The following is a 24,919-nucleotide window of genomic DNA, read 5'->3' on the forward strand; positions in this document are numbered from 1 at the left end:
TACCTCTTAGGTCATTCAGAAGTTGGTCGAAGTTATCAACCTGTGAATGAAACACTGATGATACTGATGGCGATCGAATGATCTGGTTTGATAATTGCATTGATGATTGATCAGCAGCTTCGGCTAGGGCCGTTTCCAACTGTAATAATCACTGTCTAATGAACTTTGGCATCTCATGCGATGTCGTATTGTTGATTCAGAAATCAGAGATTTGCTTGTGGTTGGAACTAGTCTATCTAGATTTGATGTGAAACGTTTGTAGCATTGTCAGTGAAAGCCATGTTGTTTTTCTAATGTACTTGGTATCAGATCACAAGTTTCCTTCATCCTATGACTGGAGTTAAAAGATTGAGCAAGTCTTTTTGTCTTAATGTCCTGTAATTTAGCCAATTTCATCTCAGGATCCTTGCAACCAGACAGCAGTTGTACCTCTCCATATTTTAAACCCTCAACATGAACTATGCACACAGGTTTCAGTCTTTTCAGAAGATTCTCGTTTCCGTTTCAGTGGTTGTCTCGTGTCCATGGTGCGTGCAGGATCTGTCATCAACAAAGAGCCTCAGTCAGAGAAAATACCTGAAACTATGAACAAAATATGAGAAAAAAAGCAAGAATTGTTTTTTTTTATGCCAAATAAATCCAGTTATTTACTACTGATGGATCTAGGTATGTTTTGTAAGTAAGACAACAGAATGGTAAATCAGTGAAGATTTTTCTGTCCTGCAACGTATCAAATTCTTCCAACAGAGCAAATTTTTAAATAATTATATTGGTTATAAACAAATATCACCATGTGACACCAAAATTGAACAAACACCCATCATGTTCAAAACGATAAGTTTTAAAGTCAGTATGTTGATATTGGTGTCAAATTAAAGCAAAAATAGTGTAGAATATAACTATATAGCAAACACATGACTCGCACTCAGTCTTTGTGAAAAGGGGTTGGGGCGTAGACCAGAGTTAAATGTTCACTTGATGTGCGGTCAGTCTGGAATCAATCCCCGTCGGTGGGCACATTGGGCTATGTCTTGCTCCAGCCAGTGCACCACGACTTGTATATCAAAGGCCGTGGTATGTGTTATCCTGTCTGTGGGATGGTGCATATAAAAGATCCCTTGCTGCTAATCAGAAAGAGTAGCCCATGAAGTGGCGACAGCAGGTTTCCTCTCTCAATATCTGTGTGTGGTTCTTAACAATATGTCTGACACTATATGACCGTAACAAAATGAGTTGAGTGCGCCGTTAAATAAAACATTTCCTTCCGTTTTTCTTTGTGAAAAAGAAAATAGCATTGAAATTGGAGTATTTCTAGGGTCATTAATAAGAAAAACGAGGTGTGGCCACTTAATGATGATTTTGTCATGGTTTTTAAGTATATATCTTACATTAATGCATTTCGTATTAACCAGGAGATCATAACCTTCAATTTGATCTATAAAACATGTCACTGACATACTATACTTGTAGACATTTTCATGAATAAAATATAGAGAGCATCGACTACGGCGTAACGTCAATGGAATTTTATCGTTTTCTACGGTACCCTTCAAAATTGGTAGCAAATGAGTAGTGGATCCCAATTTCTTTCACTGTTACGTGTTTGTACCATATTCTGGAGATACTAGTGTTCCTAAAAAAACATAATGTAGCTGGGTTGTGCGGGGGGGGGGGGGGGGGTGCATGTAGATCCTTTGCATCCCACGACCTAAACTTGACAGAATGGTGGTACAGCTCTCGAGACATGTACTGGTTACATATGTAACAACAGTATGATCGATGGCAGACACTATGTATTAAATATAAGGTGTTCATTGTAGGGGAATATAAACAACTTGATAGAATGGTGGTACAGCTCTTGAGACATGTACTGGTTACACTTGTAAGAAAAGTATGATCGATGTCAGATACTATGTATTAAACAGACATTCCTGAGTTTGCTGCAATTTTTAAGATGTTATCGACTAACAGAGACATTTTAACAATTGTAATTATATATCAATATATTTTTCTACATAAAATATTAGTGACTGCATATTAAACGTGTTTCTGATCGTTCTAATATTGACTAGGTTAAATGTCATTTTATTTCCTAAAATATTATCTTTTTATCCATATGAAATTATTTTAAGACACAATCCAGTTTGGGCTTCTTACAAATATTAAGACGACCAGAAACACATTGAATATATAGAGACTGATATTCGAAACAAGAAAATATATTGAATATGTAAGTTTAATACTAGAAATATTGTATTAGTCGGAAACATCTTACAATGCAACAAACTCAAGAATTTCCCTTTTATAAGGTGTACATTGTAGAAGAATGTGAAACAACTTGTTAGAATGGTGGTACAGCTCTTGAGACATGTACTGGTCACATTTGTAACATCAGTATGGTCGATGGAGGATAATATTTATCATATGTAAGGTGTTCATTGTAGGAGAATGTGAAACAACTTGTTAGAATGGTGGTACAGCTCTTGAGACATGTACTGGTCACATTTGTAACATCAGTATGGTCGATGGAGGATAATATTTATCATATGTAAGGTGTTCATTGTAGGAGAATGTGAAACAATTTGTTAGATTGGTTGTTCAGCTCTTGGGACATGTACTAGTTACATTTATAACAACAGTATGATCGATGGCAAATACTATGTATTAAATGTAGTTAGGTCATTGTAGGAGAATATGAAATACTTTGTTTGAATGGTGGTACAGCTCTTGAGACATACAATACAATGCAATCTTTAATGCAACCATAGTATGAGTGCACTGATAAAGGGACAGATTATGATCGATTGCAGTTACTATGTATTAAATGTATTTTGTTCTTTGTAGGTGAATGTGGACTAACTTGTTTGAATGGTGGTACACCACTTACAACATGCACTGAATGCACCTGCTCTTCAAGATTCAAAGGACCCACATGCAGTGAGTCTGGTAAGTACCAATAGGTATTATAATATTGTTTTATTGTTCATCAACAAAGAGTAATCCAATTATTCAGGCTGCTTATTTACATGAATTCGTCCTTCTGGCAACCACAAAATCTTTATATTAGTTGTGTTAATGATACTGGGGAATGGCCAACATATTTCATCTCATCGTAACCAAATTCAGTTAAAAATCAACGTGAAATGGGACCGTACGTACTACCATCGGAATTGGTTGTTTGGAAAAAATAACAATCAACCCACTGAGAAGCAGAACCTTAATTTCCTATTGACCTGATAACAAATAGCAACGCCAACGTTATCATGTTAGCAACGTAGATGTTATCAGGAAGTAATGTAATAACACTTCGAATTATCAGCAACATGTTATGGGGTCACACAGAGAGTGTCTTTGCATGATAGTGCAGGTTATCAAAGCAAGTTATTTATAGGTTGATGGACATGTGGTTGGGTCAATTTGGTTTATATAGCCACAAAGCACAATTGTTTTCAACTTTAATCCTGATATGTATAGACCATTAAACATAAAATAATCATCTATGTTCCAGCGATAAAGTGCTGACTTGGGGGATCTAGCACCAGCGATAAAGTGCGGACTGGGGGGGGGGGGGGGGGGGTGTTTGGGATCTAGCACCAGCGATAAAATGCGGACTGGGGGGGGGGGTCTAGCACCAGCGATAAAGTGCGGACTGGGGGGGGGGGATCTAGCACCAGCGATAAAGTGCTGACTGGGGGAATTTGGCACCAGCGATAAAGTGCGGATTGGAGGGGATCTAGCAACAGCGATGCAGTGCGGACTGGGGGGATCTAGCACCAGCGATGAATTGCGGATTGGGGGGGGGGGGGGGGATCTAGCACCAGTGATATACATTTTTTTACAATCTATTCACTGGTATGAACGTAATGCCTACATGTATCTGTATTGACGTCAAGCGATGGCTGTTGGTAAAACGCGGACCGGACCGAAACGCTGAACAAACTGATATTAAACAATGTGTTTGTCCATTGTGCATAGTTCAGAAATATATATTTTATCATATAGTTGTTTTTAAAAATTGAAAATGTCGAACCGTGTATGCGCGGAATGTTATTTTTTCCAAATGCTAAATGCAGTTATTATGTTTTAAACTGTCTGACTGGTCGTATCTTATATACAGAAACACAAAATCATTCTCAATCTAATTAAAATTAGCTCCACTATTACATGTGGATCATGTCCACCAATCAAAACCTTACTTGCAGAATCATGCCAGTGATTTAAAAATAATTTGAAAACATTCCGAATTATTCTGAGGGTATACGACATGTTTCGTGTGAATGCCTTAAAGGGACACACCCTAGTTACGTTTATTTGTTAACCATTACGGCGTTGTTTTTCGCTATTAAACCCCATTTTTCACAAATAAAATTGCACTTTACTTACATTTTATTATTTAGAATACACATTTCCATTCACCTGAAGTGCTTTTTGGTAATCCTGATGTTTGTAAAACCACGAAATGCATTTTTTGAATTTTTTCACAAAACGTGTTGTCGAGAAAAAACCGTTAAGCAAGCGAGGTCCAATCTATTTTTAGAGGGGATATTTCCATTTCAATGTCACAGACATTGGTATATCACGTGACCGTTATCATTTTGGTTCGGTTTGTTTTCTCGTGCACGGTTCGCGCAATAAACATCCAATTTGTTGTTGTTCATTTGTGAGATTTTTCTTCACAGTTCGTGAACATTTTCAGTAACAATAAAGTTCAGACAAGTAAGTGTCTCAATACAAAACGTTACAAACCCTTAAACAAATAATTTTGCTAAGTCTTACGATATCTGGAGAGGGGATATACGTAGAGGCACTGATTTTCCGTTTCAGATTTTCCCCTTTTCCGTTTCATAATGTTACAAATTCCAGTTTTTTCCGTTTCAGTATTAAACAAATTCTGTTTTTGTTTCACACACACACACACACACACACACACACACACACACACACACACACACACCGCGCAATTAATTGCTGGTGTAAAATAAATATGCAATGAGGTAAAACATGTCAGTAGTTTGTATTTATTTTTGGTTTAAATTTAAACACGAATACGCCACGACACAGACTTCGGACATTTTCGGTTTTCTTTACGATATGATCGGGAAAATAATTACAAACGATCACACTATAAACCACTTCCCTTGTATAATTTATTTTGAACAAAGCCTGGCATACAATATGCAATTACTGCATTCCTTTGTGACATCGGAAATAAGGCAATGCCGCAAATGTTAAAAATTAATAAGCAAACATAACATATCTTTCACTTGAGTAAATATCGGACAATTTTAGCTCACAATGTTCGGTTTTTCCCGTTAAATCGCCGGGAATAAGCGAAGAAAACACGACTGGTAAAACGTCTAGATACTCTACATTTGGCGTAACATACAAAGGTACTAGTGTCGTAGCGTAGCACAGGCAGATGTCGGTGTCCATAGTTTCTAGTTCGAAAAATAATTTTTAATTAATCAAATGCGCTATTTAAAGTTAAATAATGTTTTGGAAAAAAAAATCGAGAATTCCGTTTCAGATAGGTATTTCCGCGATTCCGTCCGCGATTCCGGAAAAGCAGTGCCTCTAGGGATAAGACCAGGACAGAACAGTTGGAACATGTCCAGGAGACGTGAAACGAACGCACCCCAAAGTCTGTGAAATTTGTCGTGACGTAGACATTGTTGTGCTTCAAGCGACATCTACCGGTGACATCAGAATACTAACTTTCAAAATTATTTCAAGCAATTGGGACATGTGGATTCCCATGGTATTTATCGATATAAAACCTGCTTTTTCACTCCATTTGATAAAAACGTGATCTAAGTGTGTTACAGGTTTGTAGATTAACCAAATTATAATTTATTTTCGCTGGATGGAACTAGGGTGTGCAGATTTAAAAAAAACATTATTTTATAAAATAAATAATTTGTAATGTAAAACAGAAGACTGATTTAGTTTTTTTTTTTTTTAGAAATAAATAAATAATTTTTAATGTAAAATTGAAGACTAATAACCCATCCCGTACGTATTGGTATGATTCGCTGTACTGCGGCCACTAAAATAGACAAGCCCGATATTTTTAGAATTTGTATGTTCCCAAATAACGTTATAAAAGGCGAAGTGTGATTGGTCAATATTTAAATTATTATTTACAGACGAAATTTTACCTGGACATTGGAGACTACGCAGTGTTGTTAGCAATTTGATTAAAATGAGTTCTACTGGTCTAAATAAGGCATTCGTAATTCACATGAAACCTCAGGATAATTCGGAATATTTTCAAATTATTTTCAAATCACTGGCATCATTCTGCAAGTAAGGTTTTGATTGGTGGACATGAGCTCCAACTGGCTGCTGTTAGATCCACATGTAATAGTGGGGCTACTTTTAATTAGATTGAATTATTCTAATAGGCCTTTAATAGTTGTAGGTTGAAAAAAAAGCAACAAAAACAGTATTGAATATCACTGGTGTTACACTTTGTCATTGGTGTTATTTTACTCAAGAATATTTTAGCTGACATTTTTCAAGAAACTTCATTTTTGAAATTTTAATTGTTTATTTAGGAAAGCATACCTTCTATCTTTATGACTTTGGTGAAATTTACTTTGAAGGACTCCATAGTTTTAAATAATTAAAATTGCCACTGTATAATTTAAGTGACATACAGAATATCCGTGTGGAAATACACAATTACACCGTTGGGTAGTTTTTAATTCTAAAGTTATTCCATATATGTTATTACGGACACCCAAATAACACATCCATGTGCTCTTGATCACTATAAACCTATTGGATTAAACTGCTGAACTATCCCACTTGTCCGGTAACACCAGTGCCGTAATGAACTTGTTCACAGAGTAACGTGTCTGCACGTGCAGGCCGATTAGGACCTACAGATCTGTGTGATCAAATATAATTTTATGTTTCTTTGTTCATATATTTTCCAAAAGTTAAACAAAAAAATGACATCTTTTAATTATTTTATTTTGAATTTATATTTTGAAAAGTGACGCTTTCTGTAGTATGACCCTTATACATTAAGCATCCCCCCCCCCCCCCCCCTCATCCTGAACATGGTTAAAAGATCGACTATTGAAAACATACACATATAATTCGCATATCGATATGCAATAAAGTCAATAATTAAATAAATGTAATATAATGCACATGCAGGGCCGTAGCTAGGATTTTTTGTTGTTGGGGGGGGGGGGGGGGGCAACTGAGTAGTTAATAGTCTAAAACTCCTTAAACGATTAAGAAGAGAATTTTCTTTAAGTTTCTATAATACTTTCCGGATTTCCGCTAGCTACGGCCTTGACATGCATTGTCTTGCCTGTTGTCACGGACATTGATAAACTGCAAGCAGTTCGTAGTTAGTTAGTTATGACGTCTTATCGACTCTACCGCTATAGCCTTGTTTTGGATACAACCTTGACAAGGATGAGTGACTGAGCGCTTAGTTACGAATACCTCCTACTGATGACGTATGACACGAATGACGTCAAACATTAAATAATCTTATGCTACTGCTAGGCTAACGTTTCAGAAGGCAGTTCCGGTAAGTGAAAATCAGGTTTTTTTGACAAGTTTGTGAATGTTCCCGGTTCACTGATGAATGGTTCGTTTTGTTCTTCTGTAATACCTACATGTGAAGGCTAGATATAACCTCAGTATAGTAATTTCGACAATTTACAGTATAATATGGTTTAAAGTGCGAACAAATTGTTAACAACTACCAGTGATGTGCGTTACCCAGGTCAAAGAGTAATATGCAGCACTTGAATTTTAATGGCGACGTAACACTGTCACAAGTTATCTTGATAGTATTTTGTTAACACTGTAGTTACAATATATTATTTGACTACTGTATCAAAGTACAGATAGATGACATTGAAAGCTTACACCTAAGGTCGACGACAGTCACTTTTCACACCCTTGTTTTGGGTTCGTACACAATAAATATAGCATATCTTACCGTAATTTCACTTGAAATCCATATTTCGTGAAAGGTACAATTTTTTAATCACAAGATTTTCTTCAAACACATTCAGATGCATTAGTAATGTTCAAGCAAAAACATTTCAATAGGAAGTTTGCATTGGAATTTTTCCAGCATTCTTAAAACGGAAATGTCATGTACCCAGTGTATGGTTATTGTAAGGCGATTCAAAGTGACGTCATTGGAATACTGACGTCATTCAAATTCCAAATTAGCTATATCATTACAATGCTTCGCCACATTAAAATAAAAACTGGTCTACTAACCATGACCCCTGTCAAATTTCTATAACAAGCGGACAACGTTGTTTACATGTTGGTATTTTGTTATTTTTCATAATTCTGGGCAAAATATTAATTTTAAGTTTTAAAAGATGAAAGAAATAAAAAGTACCTTTTGTCAAATATATCATATCAAACAATTACCGTTGGATATGTTTTATTTACTATGTACGAAGCCAAGACAATGGTGCGAAAAGTGACTGTTGTCGACCTTAGGCATGTCATCAGTCAGATAAAATCATTATTGCTAAACCAAACTTACATGCAGCAATGTACCATTCAGTGACTTAATCACTTGCAGTAACTGGTTCTTGTAATACACTATATTACTCAATAAATGCAACTATAGGCCACAAAAATAAATGACCATCATTAACTAGACAAAATATCTTAAATGAACTATTTTAGAATAGTAATTAAGAACAGAAAAGAATTTTATGTTACCAAGAACAAGATTTGAAGCAAACGGAATGGTTAGTTTTAGCCAAATTTTAGAGCGACTCCCTAAAAATTATTAAAATGGCTAATGACAAAACTCCACTTGCCAAATGACAAATGTTGGAGTTACTCTATACACATATTAACAATTGGCTGATTTGACTACAGGAAGGGTAAGCCCTGATCTAAAGTACCATCGACATCCCAAACTGAGTTCACCTAACGACAAAAACACGAACACGATATTTACGGAAATACTATTCAACATTTTTCAGCTACAATACGTGAAACAAAATAAATTGCAATCAAGTAACGTAAAAAATCAAGAAAGTGGACGTAAAACAAATCCATTCTAATAAATAAAAGTGAAACGCCCTCCGTTAAACAGGAAAGGGTGCGACGTTTCTAACTGCGTTCAGGCGCATGCGTTTGCAAAAGTATCGTACTACGGATGTGCGGTTCGTTATTTTCCATTTTTAAGGCAACTACATTAAAAAATATATGTGTCTTAATTATGCACAGTTGCCGAACACTTAATTTTTTTAAAGGTAAAATTCAATTTATCAAGCGTTCTAGTCCGGTCCGCGTTTTATGAACACACATCGCTCGCACTTGGTGTAAATACTGATAGACATTACGTTCATACCTGCGGATAGTTTGTAAAATATCATTTTTTAATGAATTGATTCTAAATTAACACAATTTATATACTCAAAATTATTTACAACTTTTATGAATGGATTATTAATACTATTCACTACAATAGAGGCACACAAATGTAGCATACCTTTTACAGATCGAATATAATAATTGAAAACAAATTCTAACAACAGGGGTTTTAAAAATCGTAAAAAAGAACTTCTTTGGCCTACTTGATCTGGCACGTGTGAGGTCATGTGACACGCACCGAATGTTAATTCATCTTTCTCCATTTTAAATCAATTTCTACGAGTCATGTGGACCCGATATCGATAATTTTAAGGAATAAACAAAAACGACTTTGTAATAGTTTTAGGAGTTTGTAAAGTTTTGGCGTCGTGGTTAGGCCATCGGTCTACAGTCTGGTAGGTACTGAGTTCGGATTCCAGTCGAGGTATGGGACTTTTAATCCAGATACCGACTCCAAACCTGAGTGAGTACTCCGCAAGGCTCAATGGGTAGGTGTAAACCACTTGCTCCGACCAGTGATCCATAACTGGTTCCACAAAGGCCATGGTTTGTGCTATCCTGCCTGTGGGAAGCGCAAATAAAATATCCCTTGCTGCCTGTCATAAAAGAGTAGGCTATGTGGCGACAGCGGGTTTCCTCTAAAAAAAACAGTGTCAAAATGACCATATGTTTGACGTCCAATAGCCGATGATAAGATAAAAAAATCAATGTGCTCTAGTGGCGTCGTTAAATAAAACAAACCTTTTCTTGGAAGTCTGAGTCTACCATAAATAAAAATGGGGTGCCTATTAGACCACATCGTTACACTCTTCCCCGTCAGTGGATCGTTAAATAAACCATTTCCTTGTTTATATTTACCCGGTAGCCATTGTTTCTAATGTTTGGGGTTTTTGTTTATTATTTCTCTGATGAGAGAATTACAATCGTAGATTTACGTCCAACTAAGTTACGTTTACGTACGGCCGTCTTTGAGAATAAGGTGCTTCTTGTACGTAAACGTAAATCTACGACAGACGTAAGTGCTAGTCGTAGACGTAACTTTACACATTTTCCTGAATGGGTCCAGAGGCCTTATTCACAAAGCGTTTCGTAAATATTTGCGTTGTGCACACGCAAGTAACCACTTACGATGTAGTTACGTACTCGTCAGATTTGCGTTAAGTGGTATTCACAAAGCACACCTAGAGTTCACTTATCGATTTCGCACTATACGAACACGCATCGGTCATGCACGTGGGTTTTGCACGTGCGTCTAACCATAATGTTACATTCATAACACAATCAAATATGTCTGAAGAACCACCCAAGAAGAAACGGAAACAAAATTGCACAGTACATGAAATTCAACATCTCTTGGAGTTGATTGAGAAAGACTATGAGGTAATTAGTGGCAAATTTAGTGACATTGTTACACTCAAGAAAAAACAAGAAGCGTGGCAAGAAATATGTAGAAAAATAAAAGCGACTTCACCATGTCTACGAACTGGATGAAATTTTAAAAAAAAGTTGGAAGATATGAAATCTAAAGTTAAGAAAAAAGTTAATAAAGAAAAACAAGAATATTCCAAAACTGGCAACACGCCCCGCCAGGCTGCCAGTCATTGGCCTCTTAGGAATTGCCAGGGTGTTTGGCATAGAAGGTGGTGTGGATACACATACAGCAGACAGACCTAACGACTCTAGCACAACCTCATCCAAACCCACAAAGGTAATTATTTTTATGTTTTTAGTTACGATTTCTCGTTCCAGCCAGTGCTCCACAACTGGTGTAACAAAGGCCTTGGTATGTACTATCCTGTCTATGGGATGGTGCATATAAATGACCGCTTTATCGAAAAGAGAAGCCTATGTGGCGGCAGCGGGTTTTCTCTAAAAATGCATATGTCTAAATGACCATATTATGTTTGACGTCCAATAGCCGATGATAAGATGAGAATCAATGTGCTCTAGAGGCGTCGTTAAATAAAACACACTTTAGTTTTAGTTACAATTTTTCCAAATAACGAGGTGTGGTGTGGTCACAATTAATATTATAAACATAACGTCTTATAAATGATAAACAAGTAAAAATAAACTTAACAACATAACTATGACGTTTATATATGTGTGATGTTTGTATGTGATGTATGTATGTGTGTGTGTGTGTCTGTGTGTGTGTCTGTGTGTATATATGTGTGTATGTATGTTTGCATGTATGTGATGTATGTGATGTGTGTATGTATGTGTATGTTTGTGTGTGTGTGTGTATGAATGTATGTATTTGTGTATGCATGTGGGAGCGGGATCTAGCTCAGTCGATAGAGCGCTCGCTTGAGGTGCTGAGGTCGCAGTGCACCACGACTGATACAACAAAAGCAGTGGTATGTACTATTCTGTCTGGAAAAGTGCATATAAAAGATCCCTTGCTGCGTATCGAAAAGAGTAGCCCTTCGTGTGGTGACAGCGGGTTTCCTTCTCTAGATCTTTGTGGTCCTTTACCATATGTGAGACACCAATATAACCGTAAATAAAATATGTTGATTCCGTCGTTAAATGACACACTTCTTTCTTTCTTTTTGTGTATGTATGTATTGGTGTATGTATGTGTGTATACATGTATGTGTGTAAGCGACAGAGAGAGAGAGAGAGAGAGAGAGAGAGAGAGAGAGAGAGAGAGAGAGAGAGAGAGAGAGAGAGAGAGAGTGAGTGTGTTTGTATGTACGAGTCATAGTGTAAAGAATGTATAGGTTAAGTCTTTATGAGTTTACTCTCCTAAAACATCGTGAATCATCAAAAACCAGTATAGGTTTCATAGGCCGACTGTTTGTTTCATGGGGGAGGATCTATCTCAGTCGGTTAAGCGCTCGCCTGAGGTGCGTCGCTCGAATGATCGAATCCGTTCGATGGACCACAAAATGTTACGGGCTATTTTCCATCCCACCCGCTGCCCCTCAATTGGCATATCAAATACGGTGGCATGTATTGTCCTGCATATGGGAAAATGCATTCAAATGCCGTGTTATCAATAAGGCTGACTAGGCTGAAGCCTAGGGGCCCACCAAAAGCATGGGGTCCATGCAATCATTTTTCTGAAAGGGGGAGGGAGATGTCGAAGGGCCCAAAGAAGCTCGAAGCCTAGGGGCCTTGCCATGGGTTAATATGGCACTGCAAATGATCCATTGCCATTAATGGTAAACTGTAGCGGAATTCTTCGAACTACCTGTCAAAATAGCCAAATGCTTGAAATTCAATAGCCGATGATTGATAAAACAATCTGCACTAGAGATGTTAAAACAAACACACTTTAACGCTTTTGTTTATTTCATCTCGAACATTTAATAAAACGTATGTAACAAAAATATTTTTAACACTACTTTATTAATGTTTTCAAATTGTTTTTCAGACCATCACAAAGGACACACCCAGTGATACAGTTAGCAAGTCAGCTGTAGAGAGAGAAACAACCCATACTACAAGTACCATTACAGAACTAGAATCTTTTCCGTATGCAGCAGAAAATAATGAAGAAAATATTATGCCAAGTACCTCAGAACTAAATGCGTCTACATTCGACTCCATTGAACCCTCAACCTTACACAAGGAGAACAAAAGCAACAAGGCCAAATCACTTATTCCAAGTGAATCAGCCAGTCTATCAGAAATTAATACTGAACTTATTGATATTGAGAGAAAGAGGTTAGACATTGAGGCTAAACGGCTAAAAGTTGAAGAAAGGTTAACGTCACTGGAGAAGGGCGTGCTTCTCCTTGAAAAATTGTTGCAAGGTGAACAAAACAAATGATGACATACTGGCGTAACAAATCAATAAAATCTTTGACGTTTCAACATTGTTTTTTTTACAATACATATTTATATTTAACATATTACTACTGCACTGAGAAATGTTCTCTAATAACTGAGGCCCTTTTCATTACACCATTCATTTCATCTTGCATTTGTGGTGGGTTTATGTCTCCATCCGGGTTATCATCTTCGTTTTGTGGTACATCTTGTGGAATAGGTACACCATTTTCTGCACAAATATTGTGCAAGACCGCAGTTGCAATTATTATTTTACAGCATAGTTCAGGTCGAAGAGTCATGGCTCCCCCTGCGAAAATAATATAATGGAGGAATGTAAAATTAAGCAATCATATTATAAAGTATTTAAACATGATCAAAACTTATTATTGCCATGGATTGCTTGGTTAAAACAGTATAAGTCAATTTAATAATTCTAAATAATTTTATTTCTCAATAGTTGTAAGTTAATATATTTAAATAAATAAAAAATATTTACTTACCAAATTTATGAAGACAGTGACCAAATGTAGATTCAATTTTTTGTTGGGTCCTGCGATGATGGGAATTATAACGTACTTCAGCCTCTGTCTGTGGGTTAGGCACGGGGGGTTAAAATCCAAGGGCGCAGAAGGTAGGCACTGTCAGCCAAAAGATGAGCATCATCACCACAAAAGCCAGTTTTGAATGCAGCATTTAAATTGCAATTTTCCCATATGAAAGCATCATGGGTACAGCCTGGCCAACGGGCAACGATGTTAGTAAACTTCATGTCATGGGAACATATTCCTTGAACATTGATCGCATGATAAAATTTGCGGCATACATATGCGTCTTCATTATAAGATGGCATTTTTATTGGCACAAGACTTCCATCTAAACATCCCAAGACATTTGGAATCCTTTGTCCATTTTGATAAAAACCTTCCTTCATTACATCTTGAGCTTGACGATGTTTTGGAAATACAATTATTTGCGAAGATTTTTGTTCAAGTGCATTTGCCACTCGTGTCACAATTCTTGAAACTTATGGCTGGCTGATACCATACAAGTCTGCAGTCACTTGTTGGAAATTTCCCGTTGCAAAATATCTCAATGCACAAAGCAGTTGCAGTGGGGCGGGTATAGCTCGTGACCTTTGTGTTGGGTGCACCAAGTCACCTTCAATCAAGTCTATCACTTGTAGAATAACATGTCGAGGCATTCGGAATCTTTTAGCAGTTCTAAGTCATCGTACCTATCCAGTGGGTTAAAACGGTCGCGAAATATTCGCTGACGACGGATAGCTCGCCTATTTATCGCCTGTTGTATAATAAAAATTGCCGCCATTGTGTCCCAGAATGCGCGTAGAATTGCGAGTGCTTCGTGAATAGGGCGTAAATCTTAAGTGGAGCTTACAACTGGCTTACATGGACGTAAACAGCTAAGTGTGCTTTGTGAATAAGGCATCATTTCAGATGTATAATTTGTAATAGTTTTTACATTTCAAGTGTATAATTTGTAATAGTTTTTACATTTCAGGTGTTTTATTGGTACCAGCATGAAGATTGCTAGTTTTGACATCTTTTTTCAGGCATTGGTGCTAATATTAGGTTTGTACTCGATCAAGTACTTAATTCTGGCTTAATTCTCACCATGTTGCCTGTTTGTACAGGGACATTGTTCAATAATTTGTTAGGTTTGTAAAATAATGATAACTGTGACACCCCAGCACATTGTTTAATCACTTGTTACCTAGGTGTGTAAAATAGTAATAACTGTGACACCCCAGCACATTGTTTACTCACTTGTTACTTAGGTGTTTAACATAGTGATAACTTTGACACCCCGGCACATTGTTTACTCACTTGTTACTTAAGTGTGTAACAGTGATAACTGCCACCCCAGCACATTGTTTAATCACTTGTTACTTGGGTGTGTAACATAGTGATAACTCTGACACCCCAGCACATTGTTTAATCAATTGTTACTTGGGTGTGTAACAGTGATAACTCTGCCACCCCAGCACATTGTGTAATATCTTGTTACTTGGGTGTGTAATATAGTGATAACTCTGACACCCCAGCACATTGTTTAGTCAGTTGTTACTTGGGTGTGTAGCATAGTGATAACTCTGACACCCCAGCACATTGTTTAATCACTTGTTACTTGGGTGTGTAACATAGTGATAACTCTGACACCCCAGCACATTGTTTAATCACTTGTTACTTGGGTGTGTAACATAGTGATAACTCTGACACCCCAGCACATTGTTTAATCACTTGTTACCTAGGTGTGTAAAATAGTAATAACTGTGACACCCCAGCACATTGTTTACTCACTTGTTACTTAGGTGTTTAACATAGTGATAACTTTGACACCCCGGCACATTGTTTACTCACTTGTTACTTAAGTGTGTAACAGTGATAACTGCCACCCCAGCACATTGTTTAATCACTTGTTACTTGGGTGTGTAACATAGTGATAACTCTGACACCCCAGCACATTGTTTAATCAGTTGTTACTTGGGTGTGTAACAGTGATAACTCTGCCACCCCAGCACATTGTGTAATATCTTGTTACTTGGGTGTGTAATATAGTGATAACTCTGACACCCCAGCACATTGTTTAATCACTTGTTACCTAGGTGTGTAAAATAGTAATAACTGTGACACCCCAGCACATTGTTTACTCACTTGTTACTTAGGTGTTTAACATAGTGATAACTTTGACACCCCGGCACATTGTTTACTCACTTGTTACTTAAGTGTGTAACAGTGATAACTGCCACCCCAGCACATTGTGTAATATCTTGTTACTTGGGTGTGTAATATAGTGATAACTCTGACACCCCAGCACATTGTTTAGTCAGTTGTTACTTGGGTGTGTAGCATAGTGATAACTCTGACACCCCAGCTCATTGTTTAATCACTTGTTACTTGGGTGTGTAACATAGTGATAACTCTGACACCCCAGCACATTGTTTAATCACTTGTTACTTGGGTGTGTAACATAGTGATAACTCTGACACCCCAGCACATTGTTTAATCACTTGTTACCTAGGTGTGTAAACTAGTAATAACTGTGACACCCCAGCACATTGTTTACTCACTTGTTACTTAGGTGTTTAACATAGTGATAACTTTGACACCCCGGCACATTGTTTACTCACTTGTTACTTAAGTGTGTAACAGTGATAACTGCCACCCCAGCACATTGTTTAATCACTTGTTACTTGGGTGTGTAACATAGTGATAACTCTGCCACCCCAGCACATTGTTTAATCAATTGTTACTTGGGTGTGTAACAGTGATAACTCTGCCACCCCAGCACATTGTGTAATATCTTGTTATTTGGGTGTGTAATATAGTGATAACTCTGACACCCCAGCACATTGTTTAATCACTTGTTACTTATATGTGTAGACCAAGCCAATGTTCGTTGTTACCAGGCACTGCCATCTATTGGATGCATACACCACCAACCATCACCATGTTGGATGAGGTTCTTCAACCGTTGAGTTGACTACCGTCATCCAGTACGCGATTTGTTGAGACACCCTTTGTCTCGTTCTAACCAGCAAACACATCATCGCCTCTTACGATACTAAGAGTACTTCTTAGAAACACCATTTGTCCCGTTCCATCCAGCAATCCACATCAGTTTCTCTTACGAAAGTAAGAGTACTTCGTTGAAACATCAGAGATGAAACCCGCCTACATCTCCTATCCCATGTGGATTAAAACTACAATAAAAGATTTAAACATCACACATTCATATCATCTGCATAATAACCTTCCATATGCACATATATTCTACATTCATGGACTTCCAATGTTTATGTGTTCAGTTAATACGTCCCTATCATCTATATGCAAAACATAGTGATAACTAGTACACCCCAACACATTGTTTAATCAGTTAGGTGTGTAAGGTAGTGATAACTGGTACACCCCAGCACATTGTTCAATCAGTTGTTAGGTGTGTAACGTAGTGATAACTGTTACACTCCAGCACATTGTTCAATCAGTTGTTAGGTGTGTAACGTAGTGATAACTGTTACACTCCAGCACATTGTTCAATCGGTTGTTAGGTGTGTAACGTAGTGATAACTGTTACACCCCAACACATTGTTCAATCAGTTGTTAGGTGTGTAACGTAGTGATAACTGTTACACCCCAGCACATTGTTCAATCAGCTGTTAGGTGTGTAACGTAGTGATAACTGTTACACCCCAGCACCTTGTTTAATCAGTTAGGTGTGTAACGTAGTGATAACTGTTACACCCCAGCACATTGTTTAATCAGTTGTTAGGTGTGTAACAAACAAGTATGGAAATTAGTTTTGAAAAAGGTGTATCACCGCTGAAGAGAGTTTTGCAAGTCACAGCCACTGACTACAAATTGTCCTAAATTTCTAATGTATTCACCATTTTGTACTGTCCGAAGATGGATTAGTTTATAAACAGAAGGGTGTTCTTTAAAAAGAACACTTGAGGGCAGAGTATGCAGAATAGAGGGATGCGCAGACATGTATGCAGAAAATGATGCGGGGGGGGGGGGGGGGGGGGGGGGGGGCAGTGGAGAGTAGAGGTTTTAGTCGGTTCGGATCATGGCAAATTATTATTTGAAATATATTGAAAAAAGAAGAAAATTTGCTTTGAGCAGGCAGGTTTTCCGACCACCATCCCTCACCCTCCCACAACTACATACCTGCCTGCTTGGGGGTCATGCCTCTCACTTCTTCCTGTGCCCAGAAGACTTTAATGTCATATTTTAACACTTCAAATTGAAATGGTCTCAGGCGATTATGCCCCCTAATCACAGGTTTGGGCCCTCGAATACATCTGTATTTCCACCCCCATCCCCACACCCCCACTCTAACATACAAACACACCATTTTAAATATACTCAACAGACCTTACAGGGCTTGAGTCTTTTCTCCTACACCTACTTCCTGTCGTACATGGCTTGAGGTTTCTTCCTACACCCGCTTCCTGTCCTACAGCGTTTGAATCTTTCCTGTTACATGCACTTCCTGCCTTACAGGGTTTGAGTCTTTCCTCCTACACCCACTTCCTGCCTTACAGGGTTTGAATTTTTCCCCCTGCACCCACTTCCTGCCTTACAGGGTTTGAGTCTTTCCTCCTACATCCACTTCCTGCCTTACAGGGACTGAGTCTTTCCTCCTACATCCATTTCCTGCCTTACAGGCTTTGAATCTTTCCTCCTACACCCATTTCCTGCCTTACAGGATTTCCACATTTGAACACTTGAAAATATTGGTGGACTAGTAGATAATTATTATTATCATCATTGTTATTATTACATGTATTTTTATTAGTTTTATTATTATTATTTATTTTTTGTCCAATTATTATCATCATTATTATTATCATTATTATTATTATTATTATTTATTATTATTATTATTATTATTATTATTATCATCATCAGTATCATCATTATTATCATTATCATCATTATTATTGTTATTTTCAGACATTCATTTGGTTCACAGTCTCACTATTTCTGTATTCAAGTGGGTGGGAAACGACGTGTCTTTGGAGTGTATCTGTCGCAAATCAAACGAAGAGCGTTTGTCTGGTATTGGTTGGAGCAGGAAGCGAAGCAGCGAACGGGATTTTGTTGACATTGCAAGCAAAGACGTTAAGAATGGTTGGATGGGGTACGCACCTGGGGAGGGTACTTTACTGCAGAAGAGAACGGTGTTGAGATTCGGTTTGTGTAAGTTCATCATCACATACATGGAGATTAGGCGCGAGGATGAAGCTACGTACAGATGTACTGTGAACTACTTCGTCAACGGTTCGTTCTATAACAAAACTAACGAACTGTCTTTAGAAGTAAAAGGTGTGTGTTGAAATAGTTCAAAATATGGTGTTTGTGTGTGGTTGTACTTGTGTAGCTCCAATATGGAAGGTAATGGTGTGTGTGTGTGCGTCCGTGTGTATGTGCGTGTGCGTGTCCGTGTGTGTATATGTGCTATCCTGCCTGTGGGAAGCGCAAATAAAAGATCCCTTGCTGCTAATCGGAAGAGTAGCCCATGTAGTGGCGACAGCGGGTTTGCTCTCAAAATCTGTGTGGTCCTTAACCATATGTCTGACGCCATATAACCGTAAATAAAATGTTGAGTGCGTCGTTAAATAAAACATTTCTTTCTTTCTCTGTATATGTGTGTGTGTGTGTGTGTGTGTGTGTGTGTGTGTGTGTGTGTGTGTGTGTGTGTGTATGTATGTATGTGTGTGTGGTTGTACTTGTGTGTACCTCCAATATGGAAGGTGATGGTGTGTGTGTGTGTGTGTGTGTGTGTGTGTGTGTGTGTGTGTGTGTGTGTGTGTGTGTGTGTGTGTGTGTGTGTGTGTGTGTGTGTGTATGTGTGTGTGTGTTTGTGTGTGGTTGTACTTGTGTAGCTCCAATATGGAAGGTGATGGTGTGCGTGTGAGTGTGTGTGTGTGGTTGTTCTTGTGTAACTCCAATATGATAGGTGATGGCGTGTTTTTTTCAACTAGAAGGTGATGGACTGGTTTTTCAACTAGAAGGTCTGTACAAAGATAGGTCCAATATGGAAGGTGATTCAGTGGTTTTCATCTAGAAGGTATGATGGAGTGGTTTTCATCTAGAAGGTATGTATAAAGATAGATCCAATATGGAAGGTGATTGAGTGGTTTTCAGCTAGTAGGTGTGTATAAAGATAGATCCAATATGGAGGGTGATTGAGTGGTTTTTCAACTAGAAGGTGTGTATAAAGATAGATTAATATGAAAGGTGATGGAGTGGTTTTCAAATAGAAGGCATCTATAAAGATAGATCTAATATGGAAAGTGATGGAGTGGTTTTTTAAATGGAAGGTTTGTATAAAGATGCATCTAATATGGAGGATGATGGAGTGGTTTTTCAACTTGAAGGTCTGTATAAAGATACATGTAATACGGCGGATGATGGAGTGGTTTTCAACTATAAGGTGTCTATAAAGATAAATCTAATATGGAAGGTAATGGAGTGGTTTTCAGCTACAAGGTATGCATAAAGATAAATTCAGTATGGAGGGTGATGGAGTCGTTTTCATCTAGAAGGTATGTGTACAGATATATCTAGTAAGGGAGGTGATGGATTGGTTTTTCAACTAGAAGGTGTGTATAAAGATAGATCCAATATGGAAGGTTATTGAGAGGTTTTCAACTAGAAGGTCTGTATAAAGATAGATCCAATATGGAGGGTGATTGAGTGGTTTTTCAACTAGAAGGTATGTATAAAGATAGATCCAATATGGAGGGAGATCGAGTGTTTTTTCAACTTGAAGGTGTGTATAAAGATACATCCAATATGGAGGATGATGGAGTAGTTTTTCAACTTGAAGGTATATATAAAGATATATCTAATATGGAGGGTGATGGAGTGGTTTTCAACTCGAAGGTGTGTATAAAGATATATCTAATATGGAAGGTGATGAAGTGGTTTTTCATCTAGAAGGTGTGTATAAAGATAGATCTAATATGGCGATTGATGGAGTGGTTTTCAACTAGGTGTGTATAAAGATAGATATAATATGGAAGGCGATGGAGTGGTTTTTAAGTAGAATGTATGTATATAGATAGAGTGTTTTTTCAACTAGAAGGTGTGTATAAAGATAGATCGCTTACGGAGTGTGATGAAGTCGTTTTCATCTAGACCATGTGTATACAGATAGATCTAATATGGAAGGAAAAAGAAAGGTTTTTCAACTAGTAGGTATGTATAAAGATAGATCTAATATCGAGGATGATGGAGTGGTTTTTAACTAGAAGGTATGTATAAAGATAGATCCAATACCGAAGGTGATGGAGTGGTTTTTCAACTAGAAAGTGTGTACAATGATACATCTAATATGGAGAGTGATGGAGTGGCTTTTTAACTAGAAGGTATGTATAAAGACAGACCCAATATGGAATGTTATGGAGTAGTTTTTCAGTCCGAATAGTTGGCTTATATATACTTACCAGTAAACATAGTGGTGCACTCATTCTGGGTTAGATTACCTGTATTGGGAAATAAAATCCATATCTGACAACATGAAACCCGATAGGTACGTTTGACCGACACTTGGCCTACACCTGTTATTTCATTTGGTTGATGGTAAACCTTCACCGATTTAATATACGCACGGTATCTCATTCATTTCAACTTTATTTGTGTGCTTATATCCAATGAAGGTTTCCGCATGCTATCATGGGCAAACACCAGCACAGTGGTTAGTGTTCGTTTTTCTTAGTAAGAGTGCTACTACAGTGGCGGATCCAGAAAATCCATTGGGGGGGGGGGGGGGGGGGGGGCCAATGTCATAAGACCGAAAACATTGTTTCATTTGCATCTTTGAATAGAGGGTAGGACTTCTAGGTGTGTGGCATCGGTCATGCATAAGACCCGACCGTTTTATTAGTTATTCCTTGCATCCTCCAATGAATTTTTTTGGTCAAATATATAATAAAATTATCACTGTCGCAAAATATAAGGGTGGGGGGGGGGCGGGCCCCTGGTGCCCCCATTAGATCCGCCTCTGTACTAAGAGAGCAGGTAGGTGTAGTTGTCTTACATCTGCTTATTGAGTCTTTAAAAGCTCGCTCTGGGTGAGAGCCGGTATCGGGATGTGTACCTACCAGCCTTAAGTCCGATGGTTCAGATCTCTGCGCCACTGAGTTGGTTATGTGCACGATACATAGGCTGGTACTGCTGACGTAATGGTTAAGCTGTTAGTGTTATGGATGGCAGGTACTCGGTTGATGGGGATCATGGGGTTATATTTTTTTTATGAAACCGGTGCCACGTAATTATTGCACTGGTCCCTAACAAACATGTACATATTATGCAAAAGCTTGTAGACAATGGTAACCCTTCTGACTTGATCGTAGTTTTGTTCTGTATAATTTTACGTAGTACTTATTTAACATATAATATATATTAAAAAAATTCTTCACATCTGATAACCAGTGATTGAACCAACCATTAAAAAAAAAATAATAATAATAATAATTTTTTTTTTTTAAATTAAAGTTTGTTTTGTTTAACGACAGCAGATTGATTTGTTAACCATGGGCTATTGGATGTCAAACATTTGGTAATTGGTAGTCTTAGAGAAGAAACCCGCTACATGTTTCCATTAGTAGTAAGGGATCTTTTATATGCACCATCCCACAGACAGGGTAGCACATACCACTGTCTTTGATATACCAGTCGTGGTGAACTAGGTGATAAATAGCCCGATGGACCCATCGACAGCGATCGATCCCAGACCGACCACGCATCAGGTGAGCGCTCTACCACTGGGCCACGTCCCATCCCTCAAATTTGTATGATATGCAGACATTACTACGCTGAGTAGTGATTTAAATTTGGTTTACAACTCCACGTTCCCTGATTTCTTTTCATCAGTGTGATAATAAGCCTGTAATTCAATACCAGCACAGCCTAACACCTGTGCTGCGTTAAGCCAGATCAAGTAGAAAAAACCATCCGCTAGACTGGTTTATGCGCTTCACAGTAAACCAAATGGCCACGTTGGGAACCAATCAAATAGTTCGCGAACGTTAGCGAAACGTGTGCTGGTTGAAATTGGGGTTGTTATACCGATTACCTGTCGGGATAATGCAACAAATTTGTTTCATAATAATTCACAAAAGTCTCTGACCCTGGTAACAACCAATTGCAATCAGACGCTTGACCTATTGTAAGAGAGAGAGAGAGAGAGAGAGAGAGAGAGAGAGAGAGAGAGAGAGAGAGAGAGAGAGAGAGAGAGAGAGAGAGAGAGAGAGAGAGAGAGAGAGAGAGACAGAGACAGACAGACAGAGAGAGAGACAGACAGACAGACAGAGACAGAGAGAGAACGTGCGTGTATATGCGTGTTTTATTTCGCATCTTTCAGTTTATAACAGATCACGTTGAGTTACAGAAATGACCAAAATTCCTAACTGCAGTACTGCTGTAACAGATCGCGACATATTATTTGCATCAAGGCTACACTATTTTGTAAGTTTTATAACAAATGTAGTTACTGCAGATAGCTAAGTCCAGTCTGTAAAATGAAATGACCTGTCTTTTCAATTCTCCCTTTCACCACAGAGATTGGTTTTTATAGCTGTATCAATAGGACACTATGTTTGCAACGAGTATGTTCGCTAGCAGATAATATTTATTGAATGTAGTTTGTTCACTGTAGAGGAATGTGAAATATCTCGTTTGAATGGCGGTACAGCACTTCAGACATACACTGGTTATATTCGAAACAAGAGTACGATCGATTCACATACTGCCATTAGAATTGGTTGTTTGAAAAAAAACTAACAATAAACCAACTGAGAAGCAGAAAATCCATGTCCTATTAACATGATGACAAATAACAACGCCAGCGTTATCATGGTAGCAACGTAGATGTTATCAGGAAGTAATGTGATAACACTTCAAATTATCAACAACATGTCATGGGATCACATAGAAAGTGTGTTTGCATGATAGTGCAGGTTATCAAAGCAAGTTATTTATAGGTTGATGGACGTGGTTGGGTCAATTTGGTTTATATAGCCACCGAGTAGAATGTTTTTTTTAACTTTAATTCACATGTGTATAGACCATTATACTTCTAATAATCATCTATGTTCCCGAAACTCGATGTATGTGATCCAGTCTAGAAGAGCTAGCCATAACAGGTTAACATTTATTGCAGTTCCTTGCAAACTAAAGTGTGAAAATGGCGGAAGTCCTAACGATGTCTGTAACAAGTGTAACTGCGATGGAAATTGGAAAGGAAGTGCATGTCGTAAGTTTGTTCCTTGTACCAGACTCCATTTTAGGTATTTTTATCAATCATTCCATTTGGTTTGCATTAAAAAGAAACAAAATCTGTTTGCATGTGGATTATGAAAAGAACATTCGTCAGTGTTATTTGTGTTTTTTGTTTAAATTATTGTTTATTTTATTTTATTTTTATTTTTATTTTTTTATTTTTTTCGGGGGGGGGGGGGGGGGGTATTTTTTTCACAATTAAGCTTCACCAGTATAGCTAACTTCAGATTGTAAAATGAAATGAGCTGTCTTTTCAGTTCTCTTCCGTCACCATGGAGTAAGTTTTATAGATGTGTCAATAAGCCACTATGTTTGTATCGAGTATGATCGCTGGCAGATACTATTTATTGAATGTAGTTTGTTTACTGTAGAAGAATGTGAAATACCTTGTTTGAATGGCGGTACAGCTCTTCAGACATGCACTGGTTATGTTTGTAACAAGAGTATGATCGATGGCAGAACATATTTATTAAATGTAGGGTGTTCATTGTAGTAGAATGTGGACTAACGTGTTTCAATGGTGGTTATCAAATTATATACCATAGACGACAATAGTAACATATGTGGCTAAAACTCCTACCTGCAGCGTATCCATCGACATAAACACCACGGATATAAATACTATCGCACCAACGCCTAAAGAGAATCAGAAAAAAATGGGGGTCAAGCTGATCGTTTGAGAGATACCCAATACCCCATACATGTTTCAAGCACAAGGCTACTTGATATATTGGTACTAGATGAAATAAACATTTTTTTTTCTTTTTTCTTTTTACAACCAACATACATTTATCACCAATCACATGAATGTGACTGGTGGTACAGCTCTTGTGACATGTACTGGTTACATGTATGATCGATGGCAAATACTATGTATTAAATGTAGTTAGGTCATTGTAGGACAATGTGAAATAATTTGTTTGAATGGTTGTACAGCTCTTCAG

The 24,919-nt window shown here is 37.7% G+C and overlaps 1 protein-coding gene across 1 annotated transcript in view; it reads left to right on the forward strand.

Moving 5' to 3' along the window:
- Positions 1-7,534: 7,534 nt before the first annotated feature.
- The window catches only part of LOC121373302 (multiple epidermal growth factor-like domains protein 11), a 239,264-nt gene continuing 221,879 nt past the window's right edge, over positions 7,535-24,919 (forward strand). The window contains exons 1-4 of the mRNA XM_041499857.1: positions 7,535-7,552; positions 14,683-14,753; positions 18,642-19,013; positions 23,857-23,949. Of these exons, the coding sequence (XP_041355791.1) occupies positions 14,702-14,753; positions 18,642-19,013; positions 23,857-23,949 (517 nt within the window). The 5' untranslated portion in view covers positions 7,535-7,552; positions 14,683-14,701. The remainder of the gene's footprint in view (positions 7,553-14,682; positions 14,754-18,641; positions 19,014-23,856; positions 23,950-24,919) is intronic.

This window comes from Gigantopelta aegis, chromosome 5 (genome assembly GCF_016097555.1).
Source record: "Gigantopelta aegis isolate Gae_Host chromosome 5, Gae_host_genome, whole genome shotgun sequence".
NCBI classification, from domain to species: domain Eukaryota; kingdom Metazoa; phylum Mollusca; class Gastropoda; order Neomphalida; family Peltospiridae; genus Gigantopelta; species Gigantopelta aegis.